Source organism: Oncorhynchus clarkii, chromosome 18, assembly GCF_045791955.1.
Source record: "Oncorhynchus clarkii lewisi isolate Uvic-CL-2024 chromosome 18, UVic_Ocla_1.0, whole genome shotgun sequence".
NCBI lineage: Eukaryota > Metazoa > Chordata > Actinopteri > Salmoniformes > Salmonidae > Oncorhynchus > Oncorhynchus clarkii.
In genome coordinates, this window is record NC_092164.1 from 32,326,646 (window position 1) to 32,343,395 (window position 16,750).

The 16,750-nt window shown below is 42.4% G+C and overlaps 1 protein-coding gene and 3 non-coding genes across 4 annotated transcripts; all 4 read left to right on the forward strand.

The window, feature by feature from the left end:
- The first annotated feature begins 2,208 nt into the window (after positions 1–2,208).
- LOC139372572 (small ribosomal subunit protein uS7) lies at positions 2,209–5,732 on the forward strand. Its single transcript, XM_071112316.1, has 6 exons — positions 2,209–2,284; positions 3,337–3,446; positions 3,735–3,944; positions 4,872–5,000; positions 5,352–5,450; positions 5,625–5,732. Coding segments are annotated over exons 1-6 (618 nt in total). The 5' UTR covers positions 2,209–2,283; the 3' UTR covers positions 5,694–5,732.
- Positions 3,513–3,644, forward strand: LOC139373977 (small nucleolar RNA SNORA3/SNORA45 family). Its single transcript, XR_011627637.1, has one exon. It is a non-coding gene; the product is annotated as a small nucleolar RNA SNORA3/SNORA45 family (small nucleolar RNA).
- Positions 4,103–4,229, forward strand: LOC139373972 (small nucleolar RNA SNORA65). The gene has a single exon (XR_011627633.1). It is a non-coding gene; the product is annotated as a small nucleolar RNA SNORA65 (small nucleolar RNA).
- LOC139373978 (small nucleolar RNA SNORA3/SNORA45 family) lies at positions 5,131–5,261 on the forward strand. Its single transcript, XR_011627638.1, has one exon. It is a non-coding gene; the product is annotated as a small nucleolar RNA SNORA3/SNORA45 family (small nucleolar RNA).
- Positions 5,733–16,750: the final 11,018 nt, after the last annotated feature.

A 16,750-nucleotide genomic window follows, 5' to 3' on the forward strand; every position in this document is an offset into this window, starting at 1 on the left:
AATAGTTCCACCCATCTGCTTAATAGTTCCACCCATCTGCTTAATAGTTCCACCAATCTGCTTAATAGTTCCACCCATCTATTTAATAGTTCCACCCATCTGCTTAATAGTTCCACCCATCTGTTTAATAGTTCCACCCATCTGCCTAATAGTTCCACCCATCTGCCTAATAGTTCATCCATATGCTTAATAGTTCCACCCATCTGCTTAATAGTTCCACCAATCTGCCTAATAGTTCCACCCATCTGCCTAATAGTTCCACCCATCTGCCTAATAGTTCCACCAATCTGCTTAATAGTTTCACCCATCTGCTTAATAGTTCCACCAATCTGCTTAATAGTTCCACCCATCTGCTTAACAGTTCCACCCATCTGCTTAATAGTTCCACCAATCTGCCTAATAGTTCCACCCATCTGCCTAATAGTTCCACCCATCTGCCTAATAGTTCCACCAATCTGCCTAATAGTTCCACCCATCTGCCTAATTGTTCCACCAATCTGCTTAATAGTTCCACCCATCTGCCTAATAGTTCCACCCGTCTGCTTAATAGTTCCACCCGTCTGCTTAAAAGTTCCACCCGCCTGCTTAATAGTTCCACCCATCTGCTTAATAGTTCCACCCATCTGCTTAATAGTTCCACCTATCTGCTTAATGGTTCCACCAATCTGCTTAATAGTTCCACCCATCTGCTTAATAGTTCCACCCATCTGCCTAATAGTTCCACCCATCTGCCTAATAGTTCCACCCATCTGCTTAATAGTTCCACCCATCTGCCTAATAGTTCCACTCATCTGCCTAATAGTTCCACCCATCTGCCTAATAGTTCCACCCATCTGTCTAATAGTTCCACCAATCTGCTTAATAGTTCCACCAATCTGCTTAATAGTTCCACCCATCTGCCAGGTTGGATGGTGACCGTTGCTGCACAGCTATTTTCAGGTCCGGGCTCTGGCTGGGCCACTCAAGAACATTCAGACTTGTCCCGAAGCCACCCCTGCATTGTCTTGGCTGTGTGCTTACGGTTGTTGTTCTGCTGGAAGGTGAACCTTCGCCCCAGTCTGAGGTCATGAGCGCTCTGGAGCAGGTTTTCACCAAGGATCTCTCTGTACTTTGCTCCGTTAAGCTTTCCTCGATCCTGACTAGTCTCCCAGTCCCTGACGCTGAAAAACATCCCCACACCATGACGCTTCCACCACTATGCTTCCCTGTAGGGATGATGCCAGGTTTTCTGCAGACGTGACGCTTGGTATTCAGGCCAAAGGGTTCAATCTTGGTTTCATCAGACCAGAGGATCTTGTTTCTCATGGTCTGAAGGACCTTTAGGTGCCTTTTGTAAAACTCCAAGCGGGCTGTCATGTGCCTTTTACTGAGGAGGAGCTTCCGTCTGGCCACTCTACCATAAAGGCCTGAGTGCTGCAGAGATGTATGTCCTTCTGGAAGGTTCTCCCATCTCCACAGAGGAACTCTGGAGTTCTTTCAGAGTAACCATCTGGTTCTTGGTCACCTCCCTGATCAAGGTCCTTCTGCCCCGATTGCTCAGTTTGGCCAGGTGGCCAGCTCAAGGAGGAGTCTTGGTTGTTCCAAACTTCTTCTATTTAAGAATGATGGAGACCACTGTGTTCTTGGGGACCGTCAATGCTGCAGAAATTTTTTGATACCCTTCCCCAGATCTGTGTCTCGACTCAATCCTGTCGCTGAGCTCTACGGACAATTCCTTCAACTTCATGGCTTGGTTTTTGCTTTGACATGCACTATCAACTGTGGGACCTTATACAGACAGGTGTGTGCCTTTCTAAATCATGTCCAATCAATTGAATTTACCACAGGTGGACTCCAATCAAGTTGAAGAAACATCTCAAGGATGATCAATGGAAACAGGATGCACCTGAGCTCCATTTCGAGTCTCATAGCAAAGGGTCTGAATACTTATGCAAATAAGCTATTTCGGTTTCTTTATTTTTAATAAATTAGCAGAAATGTATTAAAACCTGTTTTCGATTAGTCATTATGTGGTATTGTGTGTAGATTGATGAGGGAAAAAAGGTAATTTAATAAATGTTTTAATATGGTGTAACGTAACAAAATATGGAAAAAGTAAATGGGTCAGAATGCTTTCCGAATGCACTGTACATATTGGAGATGGGATTTCTGCCATTGAACTACAACTCCATAAAAGCAGTGCAATCCAGTTACCTCATTTCCGCCTCCCGGTATATCTGTTTGATGCGCCCTGAACAGGCCCTTTTCCGGCTTTGAGAAGTGTGGTGCAGAACGGCAGACACAAGTGAGTGGAAAAATGTTACAATTTTCAAGGCCAAAATTGCATGAAAACGCACAATGTCCAACTATCGTACGTGTAACATTGCTTGTTTGACTTTAAATCTGAAGTAAATCCGTTTATAGTCCGAAGTCGTTTTTAAATCATCCGAGTGTTTTTACCGGCCTTCAGCCGGGGCAGATTAACTTCATGCTTACACGTGCGACACTGCTAGTTAGCTTCCTATTTAGCGTCCTCCCGGGACCACTCGGAACATTGTTGCTATGCAAGATGTTCAGTTTGGTGTTAAACACATGTTTATCTCATGTTTTGCTCATAATGACATTAGCCATATAACTCGTTCGCTAGAAGACTCGGGCTTACTTTAGCCTTTTGGGCCTACTGTCGTGTCTGCTCTCATTCACATTGCCTTTAAGTTTTTATCCCGACTATTTAATATAATTTAACCACTTACACCAATATATTTGTGCTGTCCGTGTGTAGCCCAGCCCACGTTGCTATCACTAACGTTGACTGTATAATGGATAACGTTGGCTAGCAGGTTAGCTAGCTCTTCGTGTGTTACCAACAGTGGCAGCCATTCCTTCCTGATGTTGATGGCTTTATCATGAATAATTTTCTCATTTCTCTTATGTTAACTAGTTGAGCCGTAATGTGGTAGTATAAATATCGTGATATGGTAATTTTTACTGTTTTTGATTTCACCTTTATTTAACCAGGTAGACTAGTTGAGAACAAGTTCTCATTTACAACTGCGACCTGGTCAAGATAAAGCAAAGCAGTTCGACACAAACAACAGAGTTACACATTGAATAAACAAACATACAGTGAATAATAAAGTCTATATACAGTGTGCACAAATAAGGTAGGATAAGGGAGGGAGGCAATAAATGGGGCATAGTGTCGAAGTAATTACAATTTTGTAATATCATTGATTAGTGTGGGATACCATTATTACAAGGCCTTTGCCATGGAACTGGGGTCAGACATTGTGGTACCTTGACTCTCGTAATTAAATCCATCAATGTTACCTGACTAAATCTTCTGTTTTTCATCAGTGACTTCAGAGTCGTGGGAGACTGCCCCTGCAGTGGCTGAAACGCCAGAAATCAAGCTCTTCGGGAAATGGAGCACAGACGATGTTCAGATCAATGACATCTCCCTGCAGGTAGGGCATTTCAATGTTTGATTTGTGACTAGGCACTATAAAAAATAATTGTTTTTTTTGTGTGTAAGCGAGGCTAGAGTCACGCCTTTACAACCCTCATTGTCTTGGTGTGCTAGAGTGCTCGCAGAGTAAACTACTTTGCATATTCATTGGCTGTAGTCTCATGTGGCCCAGTCAATCACCAGCTCAGAAACATGAACATCGATGTATTCCCTGTTAACCTGGACATTGAAATGTAAGTTATTGGGAAGGGAGCTAGTATTGATGATGCTTTTTCCTTCAACCCAGGATTACATTGCTGTGAAGGAGAAGTACGCTAAGTACCTACCACACTCTGGAGGCCGTTATGCTGCCAAGCGTTTCCGCAAGGCCCAGTGCCCCATTGTGGAACGTCTCACCAACTCTATGATGATGCATGGCCGCAACAACGGCAAGAAGCTGATGACCTGTCGCATTGTGAAGCACGCCTTCGAGATCATCCACTTGCTGACCGGGGAGGTACGTACCTTATTCAACTTTTTTTTTTGTCCCAAATGTCACCCCATCCCCCTTCATAGTGCACTGCTATGGTCCTTGGTCAAAAATAGTGCGCTAAATGGGGAATAGGGTCCCATTTGAAATGTGGACTTAGCCTTGAACTCCATGCCTGTCAGCCTCCCGCCACTATGCTGGTCTGTTTCAGTGACTGAGTATAATCCAGTGGAGGCTCAGATAGACCCAGCTCTAGGAAGCAGAGCTGCCTAAACAAATGGGCAACTCTGTGCCGAAAGGCCTGGAACAAACGCCACGTGGAAATTGTTCTGCTTTCTTACGTCCATGCCTACGTTACTGTTATCACCCCAATTTTACTGGTCACCTCTATGTCCCATATGTTCTGTTAGGTTCTTATTTTTCAGAGTAAATAACCCACTGACTCTGAAGCTTTAACCAAGTTTAATTCTGCCCAAAGGTCCTGTACAGCTGTAATCCGACAACCCAACATTTGTCCCATCCAGATATTTATATCTCACTTAAGACTCTCCTTCTCTCCGATCCTTACATATTCCAGGCTCTACAGCAAGATAATAGAGGGTAACTGCATACCAAATGTTTATTACTCAAGAGAATCTGTCCTCACCACCTGACCTCAAACCCCTCCATCTAATCCAGGTGTCCATCTGTCTCCCCTCTATCAATATGTTGCTCTCCTCTTGTCACCAACACATTCCACAGCTTTGTCTTTCTACAGAGACCCGGTCTCTTTCACTCCTTAATATACTATGCGCCTGATCTATCATGTCTTTAATATCTCAATGTTCAAAATGTTGAATCCAACAGTACGCTCGGAGTGTCTTTGCCTGTGAGATTTGTACCCCTGGATTCCAATATGGATTCCAGTACGGTTGTGGTGGTTGACTTTGTCTCTCCTCTGCCTTGTCATCTCAGAACCCCCTGCAGGTGCTGGTCAATGCCATCATAAACAGCGGACCTCGTGAGGACTCCACCCGTATTGGTCGTGCTGGTACCGTTAGGAGGCAAGCTGTGGACGTGTCCCCTCTGCGTAGAGTCAACCAGGTAAAAGAGACTGCTGCCACATTCTCCTCCAACTCCGCCTGTTGCCACTTGGTTCACTGCCAAATCTAGGCTACATCACAAGTGAAGTTACAGGAATATAAAACTTGTTTGTACATTTCTCTTTTGTGCACACGAGGCTAGAGTCACGCCATTACAAACTCATTGTCCTGGTGTGCTAGAGTGCTCGTAGAGTAAACATCTTTGCCTATTCATTGGCTGTAGTCTCTTGTGGCCCAGTCAATCACCAGCTCAGATACAGAACCTCCATTTTGACTTGTTTTGTTGTAAAGATTCACAACAGTTTATTTATATTCTGTTTATGGCTGCTCACTGTCTTGTCTCCTGTCTCAGGCGATCTGGCTACTTTGCACTGGAGCAAGAGAAGCTGCTTTCAGGAACATCAAGACTATCGCAGAGTGCCTTGCTGATGAGCTGATCAATGCAGCTAAGGTGAGACTTTTTGTTGAAGGTGTATTCTCAATTGTGATTTCAGTATCATACAGATTTGGTTTTGAACAAGTTAATCAGATTTTTCACGTCTGCTGTTATGTTGGGAGGGTTTGTTCACCAGTGTTCATGTAAATTTATTCGGGGTTGACCAGTGTGTTGATTGTGTTTTGTCAGGGTTCTTCTAACTCCTACGCCATCAAGAAGAAGGACGAGTTGGAGAGGGTCGCCAAGTCCAACCGTTAAAATTGTTCCTTTCTAAAAAAAATTAAATGAGGAAATACATTTGAGGACTTCCATTGTTTTTTTTAAAAGTTTAATGTGGTATGGTGTTTAGTAATACTTATAAAGGCCTGAATACAGGACAGTTGAGGAATGAGTCAAAGGTTTTAAATTCATTTATTTGATAATCTACTAAATTACTTTAGTAAATTAATGCAGTATCTTAGGTGCATACTATTGATTGGACTACTGAAGTAAAAGGTAAATGTCAGTGCTTTATTGACAATGAGGACTTCGCAACAACACCTAAGTACTGTGAAAAACAATGCCAGTTTATTTTGAGTTACTGCACTAAATATACAGTGGGGCAAAAAAAGTTGTCAGCCACCAGTTGTGCAAGTTCTCCCACTTAAAAAGATGAGGCCTGTAATTTATCATAGGTACACTTGGACTATGAAAGACAAAGTGAGGAAAAAAAATCCAGAAAATCACATTGTAGGATTTTTGATGAATTTATTTGCAAATTATGGTGGAAAATAAGTATTTGATCAATAACAAGTTTATCTCTACTTTGTCATTGCCAACAAAGGGTATATAACAGAGGTCAAACGTTTTCTGTAAGTCTTCACAAGGTTTTCACACACTTGCTGGTATTTTGGCCCATTCCTCCATGCAGATCTCCTCTAGAGCAGTGATGTTTTGGGGCTGTTGCTGGGCAACACAGACTTTCAACTCCCTCCAAAGATTTTCTATGGGTTTGAGATCTGGAGACTGGCTAGGCCACTCCAGGACCTTGAAATGCTTCTTACGAAGCCACTCCTTTGTTGCCCGGGCGGTGTGTTTGGGATCATTGTCATGCTGAAAGACCCAGCCACGTTTCATCTTCAATGCCCTTGCTGATGGAAGGAGGTTTTCACTCAAAATCTCACGATACATGGCGCCATTCTTTCCTTTACACGGATCAGTCGTCCTGGTCCCTTGGCAGAAAAACAGCCCCAAATCATGTTTCCACCTATATGCTTCACAGTAGGTATGGTGTTCTTAGGATGCAACTCAGCATTCTTTGTCCTCCAAACACGACGAGTTGAGTTTTTACCAAAAAGTTATATTTTGGTTTCATATGACATTCTCCCAATCTTCTTCTGGATCATCCAAATGCTCTCTAGCAAACTTCAGACGGGCCTGGACATGTACTGGCTTAAGCAGGGGGACACGTCTGGCATTGCAGGATTTGAGTCCCTGGCGGCGTAGGGTGTTACTGATGGTAGGCTTTGTTACTTTGGTCCCAGCTCTCTGCAAGTCATTCACTAGGTCCCCCCGTGTGGTTCTGGGATTTTTGCTCACCGTTCTTGTGATCATTTTCACCCCACGGTGTGAGATCTTGCGTGGAGCCCCAGATCGAGGGAGATTATCAGTGGTCTTGTATGTCTTCCATTTCCTAATAATTGCTGCCACAGTTGCTTTCTTCAAACCAAGCTGCTTACCTATTGCAGATTCAGCCATCCCAGTTTGGTGCAGGTCTACAATTTTGTTTCTGGTGTCCTTTGACAGCTCTTTGGTCTTGGCCATAGTGGAGTTTGGAGTGTGACTGTTTGAGGTTGTGGACAGGTGTCTTATATACTGATAACAAGTTCAATCAGGTGCCATTAATACAGGTAACGAGTGGAGGACAGAGGAGCCTCTAAAATAAGTTACAGGTCTGTGAGAGCCAGAAATCTTGCTTGTTTGTAGGTGACTAAATACTTATCACCATAATTTGCAAATAAATTCATAAAAAATCCTACAATGTGATTTTATGGATTTTTCTTCTCATTTTGTCTGTCATAGTTGATGTGCACCTATGATACATCACAGGCCTCATCTTTTTAAGTGGGAAAAGTTGCACAATTGGTGGCTGACTAAATACTTTTTTGCCCCACAGTACAAAAGTATGTGGACACCCCTTCAAATTAGTGGATTCAGCTAGTTCAGCCATACCGGTAGCTGGCGGTGTATAAAATCGTGCACACGGCCACGCAATCTCCATAGACAAACATTGGCAGTAGAATGGCCTTACTGAAGCGCTCGGTGGCTTATGTGGCGCTGTCATGGGATGCCACCTTTCCAACAAGTCAGTTCCGTGTTTCTGCCTTGCTAGAGCTTCCCTGGTCAACTGGTGTGGTTACTGTGAAGTAGAAATGTCTGGGCGTAACAATGGCTCAGCCGTGAAGTGGTAGGCCACACAAGCTCATAGAACGGGACTGCAGAGTGTAAAAAAAAATAAATCTGTCCTCTGTTGCAACACTCGAGAGCCTTAGATCTGCCCATTCGTCATCTGCGATGGATACTACAGCTGGCTCGGAGCCCTTCGGTCCTCTGGGTTTGCAAAACCCCTCGAGGCAAAAGACCGTCTGGACCTCAGCTGTTGTGATCGGCAGCTCTATTGTAAGAAACATCTTGGTTCCCAGGGCTAAACCCCTGTTCTACCCAGGACATAACAAGGCTGCTTCAGACTGTGTTACCCAGGAGCACGAATACAGGACATAACACGGCTGCTTCTGACTGTGTTACCCAGGAGCACGAGTACAGGACATAACAAGGCTGCTTCAGACTTCTACACGGGAGCACGAGAACAGGACAAAACAAGGCTGCTTCTGACTGTATTACCCAGGAGAACGAGAACAGGACATAACAAAGCTGCTTCTGACTGTTCTACCCAGGAGCACGAGTACAGGACATAACAAGGCTGCTTCTGACTGTATTACCCAGGAGAACGAGAACAGGACATAACAAAGCTGCTTCTGACTGTTCTACCCAGGAGCACGAGTACAGGACATAACAAGGCTGCTTCAGACTGTTCTACCACAGGAGCACGAGTACAGGACATAACAAGGCTGCTTCTGATTGTTACCCAGGAGCACGAGTACAGGACATAACAAGGCTGCTCCTGACTGTTAACCAGGAGCACGAGTACAGGACATAACAAGGCTGCTTCTGACTATTCTACACAGGAGCACGAGAACAGGACATAACAAGGCTGCTTCAGACTGTTCTACCCAGGAGCACGAGTACAGGACATAACAAGGCTGCTTCAGACTGTGTTATCCAGGAACACGAGTACAGGACATAACAAGGCTGCTTCAGACTGTGTTACCCAGGAACACGAGTACAGGACATAACAAGGCTGCTTCAGACTGTTCTACCACAGGAGCACGAGTACAGGACAAAACAAGGCTGCTTCTGACTGTTCTACACAGGAGCACGAGAACAGGACATAACAAGGCTGCTTCTGACTGTTCTACGACACGCTGGTAGCTGACGCTGTCATAGCATTGAAAGATTTTTTTAAAAATCGGCCAATTTCAGGTCCGGTACCATCTTTGGGCTGCGGGTGTGAAAGACTCAGCAGGCTACTGGCATTACACGCGTGGCTAAAATACTTTTATAGATAACTTTGACACCTTCTGAAAACAGACGATACTCTACAGGAATGACAGAATCCATCCAAATCATCTTGGCTCCTAGACTGTCCACGAATTTCAAGGCTCAGTTAATCCCTACCGTTGTGCCGCAGTTGTCATAATGCTGCATCAAATGTACGTTATCCCAGGGGTGTTGGCAGACACAATGTAACTAACTTAATTTATGTCCCCCTAGCTGCCCTGAATACCTCTGATCCTACAGCTATTGTATGCAGTAATCATGTGCCTATGAACCAGAGTCACGGCTAGCACTGAGGCGGTGCCCGATTTCCTTTCCCTAGTAGGAAGTCCACTGTGAGCAGCACACCGTGCACTATCAGCTCAAATATAAATAACATGAACAAGTCAACTTCTGATAAGCTTCCCAGTAAAGCATAAAAAACAATCAACCAACCCAGAAAAGTGTTTAAAAAAATAGCCCAGAGTAACATACTATGAAACAAGGTTCATAAAGTTATTAACTTGTAACAGATGACACTCATTCTGACGATCTCTTTAAATAACTCACTTAGATAATACCTTTGATAGTGGTAGCTAGCTATACATGGTTATGACATCTACCGAAAAGACATGCCAACGGGGGCGGTGTTGCGGCCTAATATTCAGAATCACATTCCTGTAAAGCTTAGAGAGGATCTCATATTAAATACTGTTGAAATAATATGGCATCTGCCTCATCTCAAGCCTATTCTTATGGGAAGCTGCTATAGACCAAGTGCTAACAGTCAGGATCTGGATAATATGTGTGAAATGCTTGATAATGTATGTGATATCAACAGAGGTAAAGTGGCAAGAAAAAGTATGTGAACCCTTTGGAAATACCTGGATTTCTGCATATATTGGTCATAAAATTTGATCTGATCATCTAGGCCACAACAATAGACAAACGCAGTCTGCTTAAACTAATAACACACAAACAATTATACGCTTTCATGTCTTTATTGAACACACCGTGTAAACATTCACAGTGCAGGGTGGGAAAAGTATGTGAACCCTTGGATTTAATAACTGGTTGACCCCTCCTTTGGCAGCAATAACCTCAACCAAACGTTTTCTGTAGTTGCGGATCAGACCTGCACAATGGTCAGGAGGATTTTCTTTTACCAATCCTCTTTACAAAACTGTTTCAGTTCAGCAATATTCTTGGGATGTCTGGTGCAAACTGCTGTCTTGAGGTCATGCCACAGCATCTCAATCGGGTTGAGGTCAGGACTCCCTATCTTAGGTCAGTTAGGATCACCACTTTTAAGAATGTGAAATGACTGGCCCACTCCAGAAGGCTTATTTTCTTCTGTTGAAGCCATTCTATTGTTGATTTACTTCTGTGTTTTGGGTCGTTGTCCTGTTGCATCACCCAACTTCTGTTGATCTTCAATTGGCGGACAGATAGACTAACATTCTCCTGCAAAATGTCTTGATAAACTTGGGAAATCAGGGCCTGGGCCCTGAGGCAGCAAAGCAGCCCCAAACCATGATGCTCCCTCCACCATACTTTTTAGTTGGGATGAGGTTTTGATGTTGGTGTGCTGTGCCTTTTTTTCTCCACACAGTGTTGTTCCTTCCAAACAACTCAACTGTAGTTTCATCTGTCCACAGAATATTTTGCCAGTAGAGCTGTGGAACATCCAGGTGCATTTTTGCAAAGTTCAGACGTGCAGCAATGTTTTTTTTTTGACAGCAGTGGCTTCTTCCGTGGTGTCCTCCCATGAACACCATTCTTGTTTAGTGTTATACGTATTGTAGACTCGTCAACAGAGATGTTAGCATGTTCAAGAGATTTCTGTAAGTCTTTAGCTGACACTAGGATTCGTCTTAACCGCATTCAGCATTCTGCCCTGTGCTCTTGCAGTCATCTTTGCAGGATGGCCACTCCTAGGGAGTGTAGCAACAGTGCTGAACCTTCTCCATTTCTGGACAATCTGTCTTACCGTGGACTGATGAACATCAAAGCTTTTAGAGATACTTTTGTAACCCTTTCCAGCTTTATGCAAGTCTACAATTCTTAATCTTAGGTCTTCTGAGATCTCTTGTTTGAGGCATGGTTCACATCAGGCAATGCTTCTTGTGGATAGCAATCTCAAATTTTGTGAGTGTTTTTTATAGGGCAAGGCAGCTCTAACCAACATCTCTAATCTTGTCTCATTGATATGAATCCAGGTTAGCTGACTCCAATTAGCCTTTGGAGAAGTCATTAGCCTAGGGGTTCACATATTTTTTCAAACCTACAATGTGAATGTTTAAAGGATGTATTCAATATAGACAACACAAATACAATCATTTGTGTTATTAGTTTAAGCACACTATGTTTGTCTATTGTTGTGAAATTCAGGTAATTCCGAAGGGTTCACATACTTTTTCTTGCAACAGAGAGGTATAATTTCTGGGTAATTTAAATATTGACTGGCTTTCATCAAGCTGCCCACTCAAGAAAAAACATCAAACTGTAACCAGTGCCTGCAACCTGGTTCAGGTTATCAGTCAACCTAAGAGGGTACTTACAAACAGCGCAGGAATTAAATCATCAACATCTATTGATCAGATCTTTACTAAGGCTGCAGAAATGGGCTTTTAAGCAGTAGCCAAATCCATAGGATGTAGTGATCACAATATAGTAGCCATATCTAGGAAAACCTAAGTTCCAAAGGCTGGGCTTAATATAGTGCATAAGAGGTCATACAATAAGTTTTGTAGTGATTCGTCTGTTCATGTAAAGAATATTTGCTGGTCTGTGGTGTGTAACGAGGAGCAACCAAACGCTGCACTTGACACATGAAATTGCTTATTCCAGTTACTAATAAGCATGCACCCATGTAAAAACTGTTAAATACCCTTGGATTGATGAGGAATTGAAATATTGTATGTTTCAGAGGGATGCTGCAAAAGGTATGGCAAAGAAGTCTGGTAGTACAACCGATTAGCAAACGTACCGCAAATTGAGAAATCATGTGACTAGACTAAATAAAAATGTACTATGAAACAAAAATAAATGAGAAAAGGCTAACTGCTCCATCATTCATTAAATCAGATGGCCCATTCATCACAAAACCCACTGATATTGCCAACCACTTTAATGATTTTTCATTGGCAAAATTAGCAAACTTAGGCATGACATGCCAGCAACAAACACTGACACTGCACATCCAAGTATATCTGACCAAATTATGAAAGACAAGCACGGTATTTTTGAATTCCATGAAGTAAGTGTGGAAGAGGTGAAAAGATTATTGTTGTCTATCAACAATGACAATTCACTGGGGTTTGACAACCTGGATGGAACATTACTGAGGATAATAGCGGACGATATTGCCACTCCTATTTGCCATATCTTCAATTAAAAAAATACTAGAAAGTGTGTGCCTTCAGGCCTGGAGGGAAGCAAAATTAATTCCGCTACCCAAGAATAGTAAAGCCCCCATTACTGGCTCAAATAACTGACCAATCACCCTGTTACCAACCCTTAGTAAACTTTTGGGAAAAAATGTTGTTTGACCAGATACAATGCTATTTTACAGGAAACCAATTGACAATGGACTTTCAGCATGCTTATAGGTAAGGACATTCAACAAGCACAGCACTTACACAAATGACTGATGATTGGTTAAGAGAAATTGATGATAAAAATATTTTTTGTTTGACTTCAGTTTGGCTTTTGACATCATCAATCATAGTCTGCTGCTGGAAAAAACGTATGTGTTATGGCTTTTACACCCCTGCTATATTGTGGATAAAGAGTTACCTTTCTAACAGAGGGTGTTCTTTAATGGAAGCCTCTCCAACATAATCCAGGTAGAATCAGGAATTCCCCAGGGCAGCTGTTTAGGCCCCTTACGTTTTTCAATCTTTACTAACGACATGTCTATGTATGCGGAGGACTCAACACTACACACGCCAGCTACTACAGTGACTGAAATGACTGCAACACTTAACAAAGAGCTGCAGTTAGATTCAGAATGGGTGGCAAGGAATAAGTTCATCGTAAATATTAAAAAAATTAAAAGCATTGTATTTGGGACAAATCATTCACTAAACCCTAAACCTCAACTAAATCTTGTAATCAATAATGTGGAAATTAAGCAAGTTGAGATGACTAAACTACTTGGAGTAACCATGTATTGTAAACTGTCACGGTCAACATATATTGATACAACAGTAGCTAAGACTGGGCGAAGTCATGTCCATAGTAAAGCGCTGCTCTGCCTTAGCAACACTATCAACAAGACAGGTCCTACAGGCCATAGTTTTGTCACACATGTTCAGTAATGTGGTCAGGTGCCACAAAGAGTGATGTGGGATAATTACAACTTGCCCAGAACAGGGCCGCACAGCCCTCCATGTGTTCGCCAGAGGTAGCCTGACTGCCATTAGGTACCGAGATGAGATCCTCAGACCCCTTGTGAGACCATATGCTGGTGCGGTTGGCCCTGGGTTCCTCCTAATGCAAGACAATGCTAGACCTCATGTGGCTGGAGTGTGTCAGTTCCTTCAAGAGGAAGGCATTGATGCTATGGACTGGCCCGTCCGTTCCCCAGACCTCAATTGAGCACATCTGGGACATCATGTCTCGCTCCATGCACCACAGACTGTCCAGGAGTTGGCGGATGCTTTAGTCCAGGTCTGGGAGGAGATCCCTCAGGAGACCATCCGCCACCTCATCAGGAGCATGCCCAGACGTTGTAGGGAGGTCTTACAGGCACGTGGAGGCCACACACACTACTGAGCCTCATTTTGACTTGTTTTAAGGACATTACATCAAAGTTGGATCAGCCTGTAGTGTGGTTTTCCACTTTAATTTTGAGTGTGACTCTAAATCCAGACCTCCATGGGTTGATCAATTTGATAATAAATTAAATTTTATTAAAAATAAATTGATTGATAATAAATTGATAATTTTTGTGTGATTTTGTTGTCAGCACATTCAACTATGTAAAGAAGTATTTAATAAGAATATTTCATTCATTCAGATCTAGGATGTGTTATTTTAGTGTTCCCTTTATTTTTTTGAGCAGTGTATTTGGTTTTATATGTAATGTACGTGCCTTGACGTGTTTGCACCCCAGGAAGAGTAGCTGCTGCCTTGGCCTTGGGATCCCTAAGAAATACAAATACTAATGAGTTCCAAACTGCCTCTGGAAGCAAGGTCAGCACACTAACTGCTCGTCAGGACCTTCATGAAATAGGTTTCCATGGCAGAGCAGCCACACACAAGCCTAAGATCACCATGCACAATATCAAGCATATGCTGGAGTGGTGTAAAGCTCGCCGCCATTGGACTCTGGAGCAGTGGAAACGCGTTCTCTGGAGTGATGAATCATGCTTCACCATCAGGCAGTCCGACAGACGAATCTGGGTTTGGCGGATGCCAGGAGAACTCTACCTGCTCCAATGCATAGTGCCAACTGTAAAGTTTGGTGGAGGAGGAATAATGGCCTGGGGCTGTTTATATGGTTCGGGCTAGACCCCTAGTTTCAGTGCAGGGAAATCATAACGCTACAACATACAATGACATCCTAGACGATTCTGCGCTTCTATCTTTGTGGCAACAGTTTGGGGAATCCCCTTTCCTGTTTCAGCATGACAATGCCCCTGTGAACAAAGCGAGGTCTATACAGAAATGGTTTGATGAGATCGGTGTGGAAAAACTTGACTGGCCTGCAGAGCCCTGACCTCGACCCCATCGAACACCTTTGGGATGAATTGGAACGCCGACTGCGAGCCAGGCCTAATAGCCCAACATCAGTGCCTGACATCACTGATGCTCTTGTTGATGAATGGAAGCAAGTCCCCAAAAGAAATGTTCCACCATCTAGTGGAAAGACTTGAGTGGAGGCTGTTATAGCAACAAAGGGGGACCAACTCCATATTAATGCCCCTTATTTTGGAATGAGATGTTCGTCGAGCTGCTGTCCACATTCTTTTGGTCATGTCGTGTATATCATGGTCGGGAAGTGTTCCGCATTAGTCTACAACTCTGAATTATGCGTTTGAGCCATTATGGACAACTGTCAGTGTTTCAGCCCATAGTATTTTCCAATTTGGGCCTCGGTTAATCCACAGGAATTACAAACAATGCAAGCATAACGATGGAAATAGTTGAGACTTTTGAACTCGTACTCTCCCTGGCTGATTAATTTGGCCATCAGATCTCAACCAGCACATTGGTAAATGTATACAATTTAGTCTTCAGATCTGTGATTTATGTCCTGGAGAGTATGACAAAGAATATAAAATGACAAGTGGGGGGCATTTTAAGTCGGCGAGGGGTCACGTTAGCTTTCAAGTCTGCTTTCCAAAACGCAGACCCACTAAATCTCAATTTTAACAGATTTCACGTGTGTTCTAATCAAACAAACATGCATTTAAAATCCCCTTCGTGATACATGCAATGCTTTATCAGATTTCATTTGCATAATAGCAGAGGCATTTATAGGATTTGCACACAGGATCCCCCCCCCCCCCCCAAAAAATTGTGCCTTTCATTAATTAATTTGATGCAAATCTGTCATTTCGCCTACATGACTGGAGACATTCGTAGAATCCTTTTTTGATACCACAGAATTTCCTGAGTGGAGTGGCTACTCTGACAATGACAAACTGAGATCAACATGGCCTCGTGGTGAATGCAACCAAAAGCCCAGGCCAATGAAAAGACAGAAAACACTGATTCTACAATATTAAGAGAAAATATACAGTTGAAGTCAGAAGTTCACAGAAACAAGTTTTAATGACTCCAACCTTAGTGTATCAACCACTCCACAAATGTCTTGTTAACAAACTATAGTTCTGGCAAGTCGGTTAGAACATCTACTTTGTGCATGATGACACAAGTCATTTTTCCAACAAATGTTTGGTCTGTTTTAATATTTAATCATTTCTGCCCTCCAAATTCATATTCATTATATAAATAGGCCCTTTTAATTTTGTCTGGCTTGCCATCCCACATTTCTTTTAAATATTTTTTGCTCATATAATTTAAAAAACAGGTCACTAGGTGTAGGCAAGACCATAAGCAAATAGGTAAACTGGGATTTGACTAAAGAGTTCATCATGGTGATTTTTCCACAAATTGACAGGTGTTTTCCTTTCCATGGTAGTAAGATCTTATCTATTTTTGCTAACTTTCTATTCAAATGTATTGGACTGAGATCATTTATTTATTTCGGGATATGTATACCGAGTATGTCCACATCACCGTCAGACCATGTTATTGGTAAACTACGCGGCAATGTAAAAGTTTGTCTTTTTTTGTGACCAATACGTAATATTGGTCACAAAAGTTACAGTTGACTTACAATTAATGGAGTACAGTCATGTTCTATTTTACAGAAACAAATGGGAGTTCTCTCTGACCTTAAACACAATCACCATACTTAGATCTAACTACTCACTATTATTAATATATTACTTTGATATATATACACACACACATAAATATATAATAATTTATTATTATAAATAATAAATATAAAAACACAACTAGTAAAGTGTTGGTCCCATGTTTCGTGAACTGAAATAAAATATCCTAGAAATGTTCCATAGGCACAAAACACTTATTTAGCTCAAATTCTACACACATTTATCATAATTTGGTTAGAAAAAGTATCTAGATTCTCTTTGAGGCTG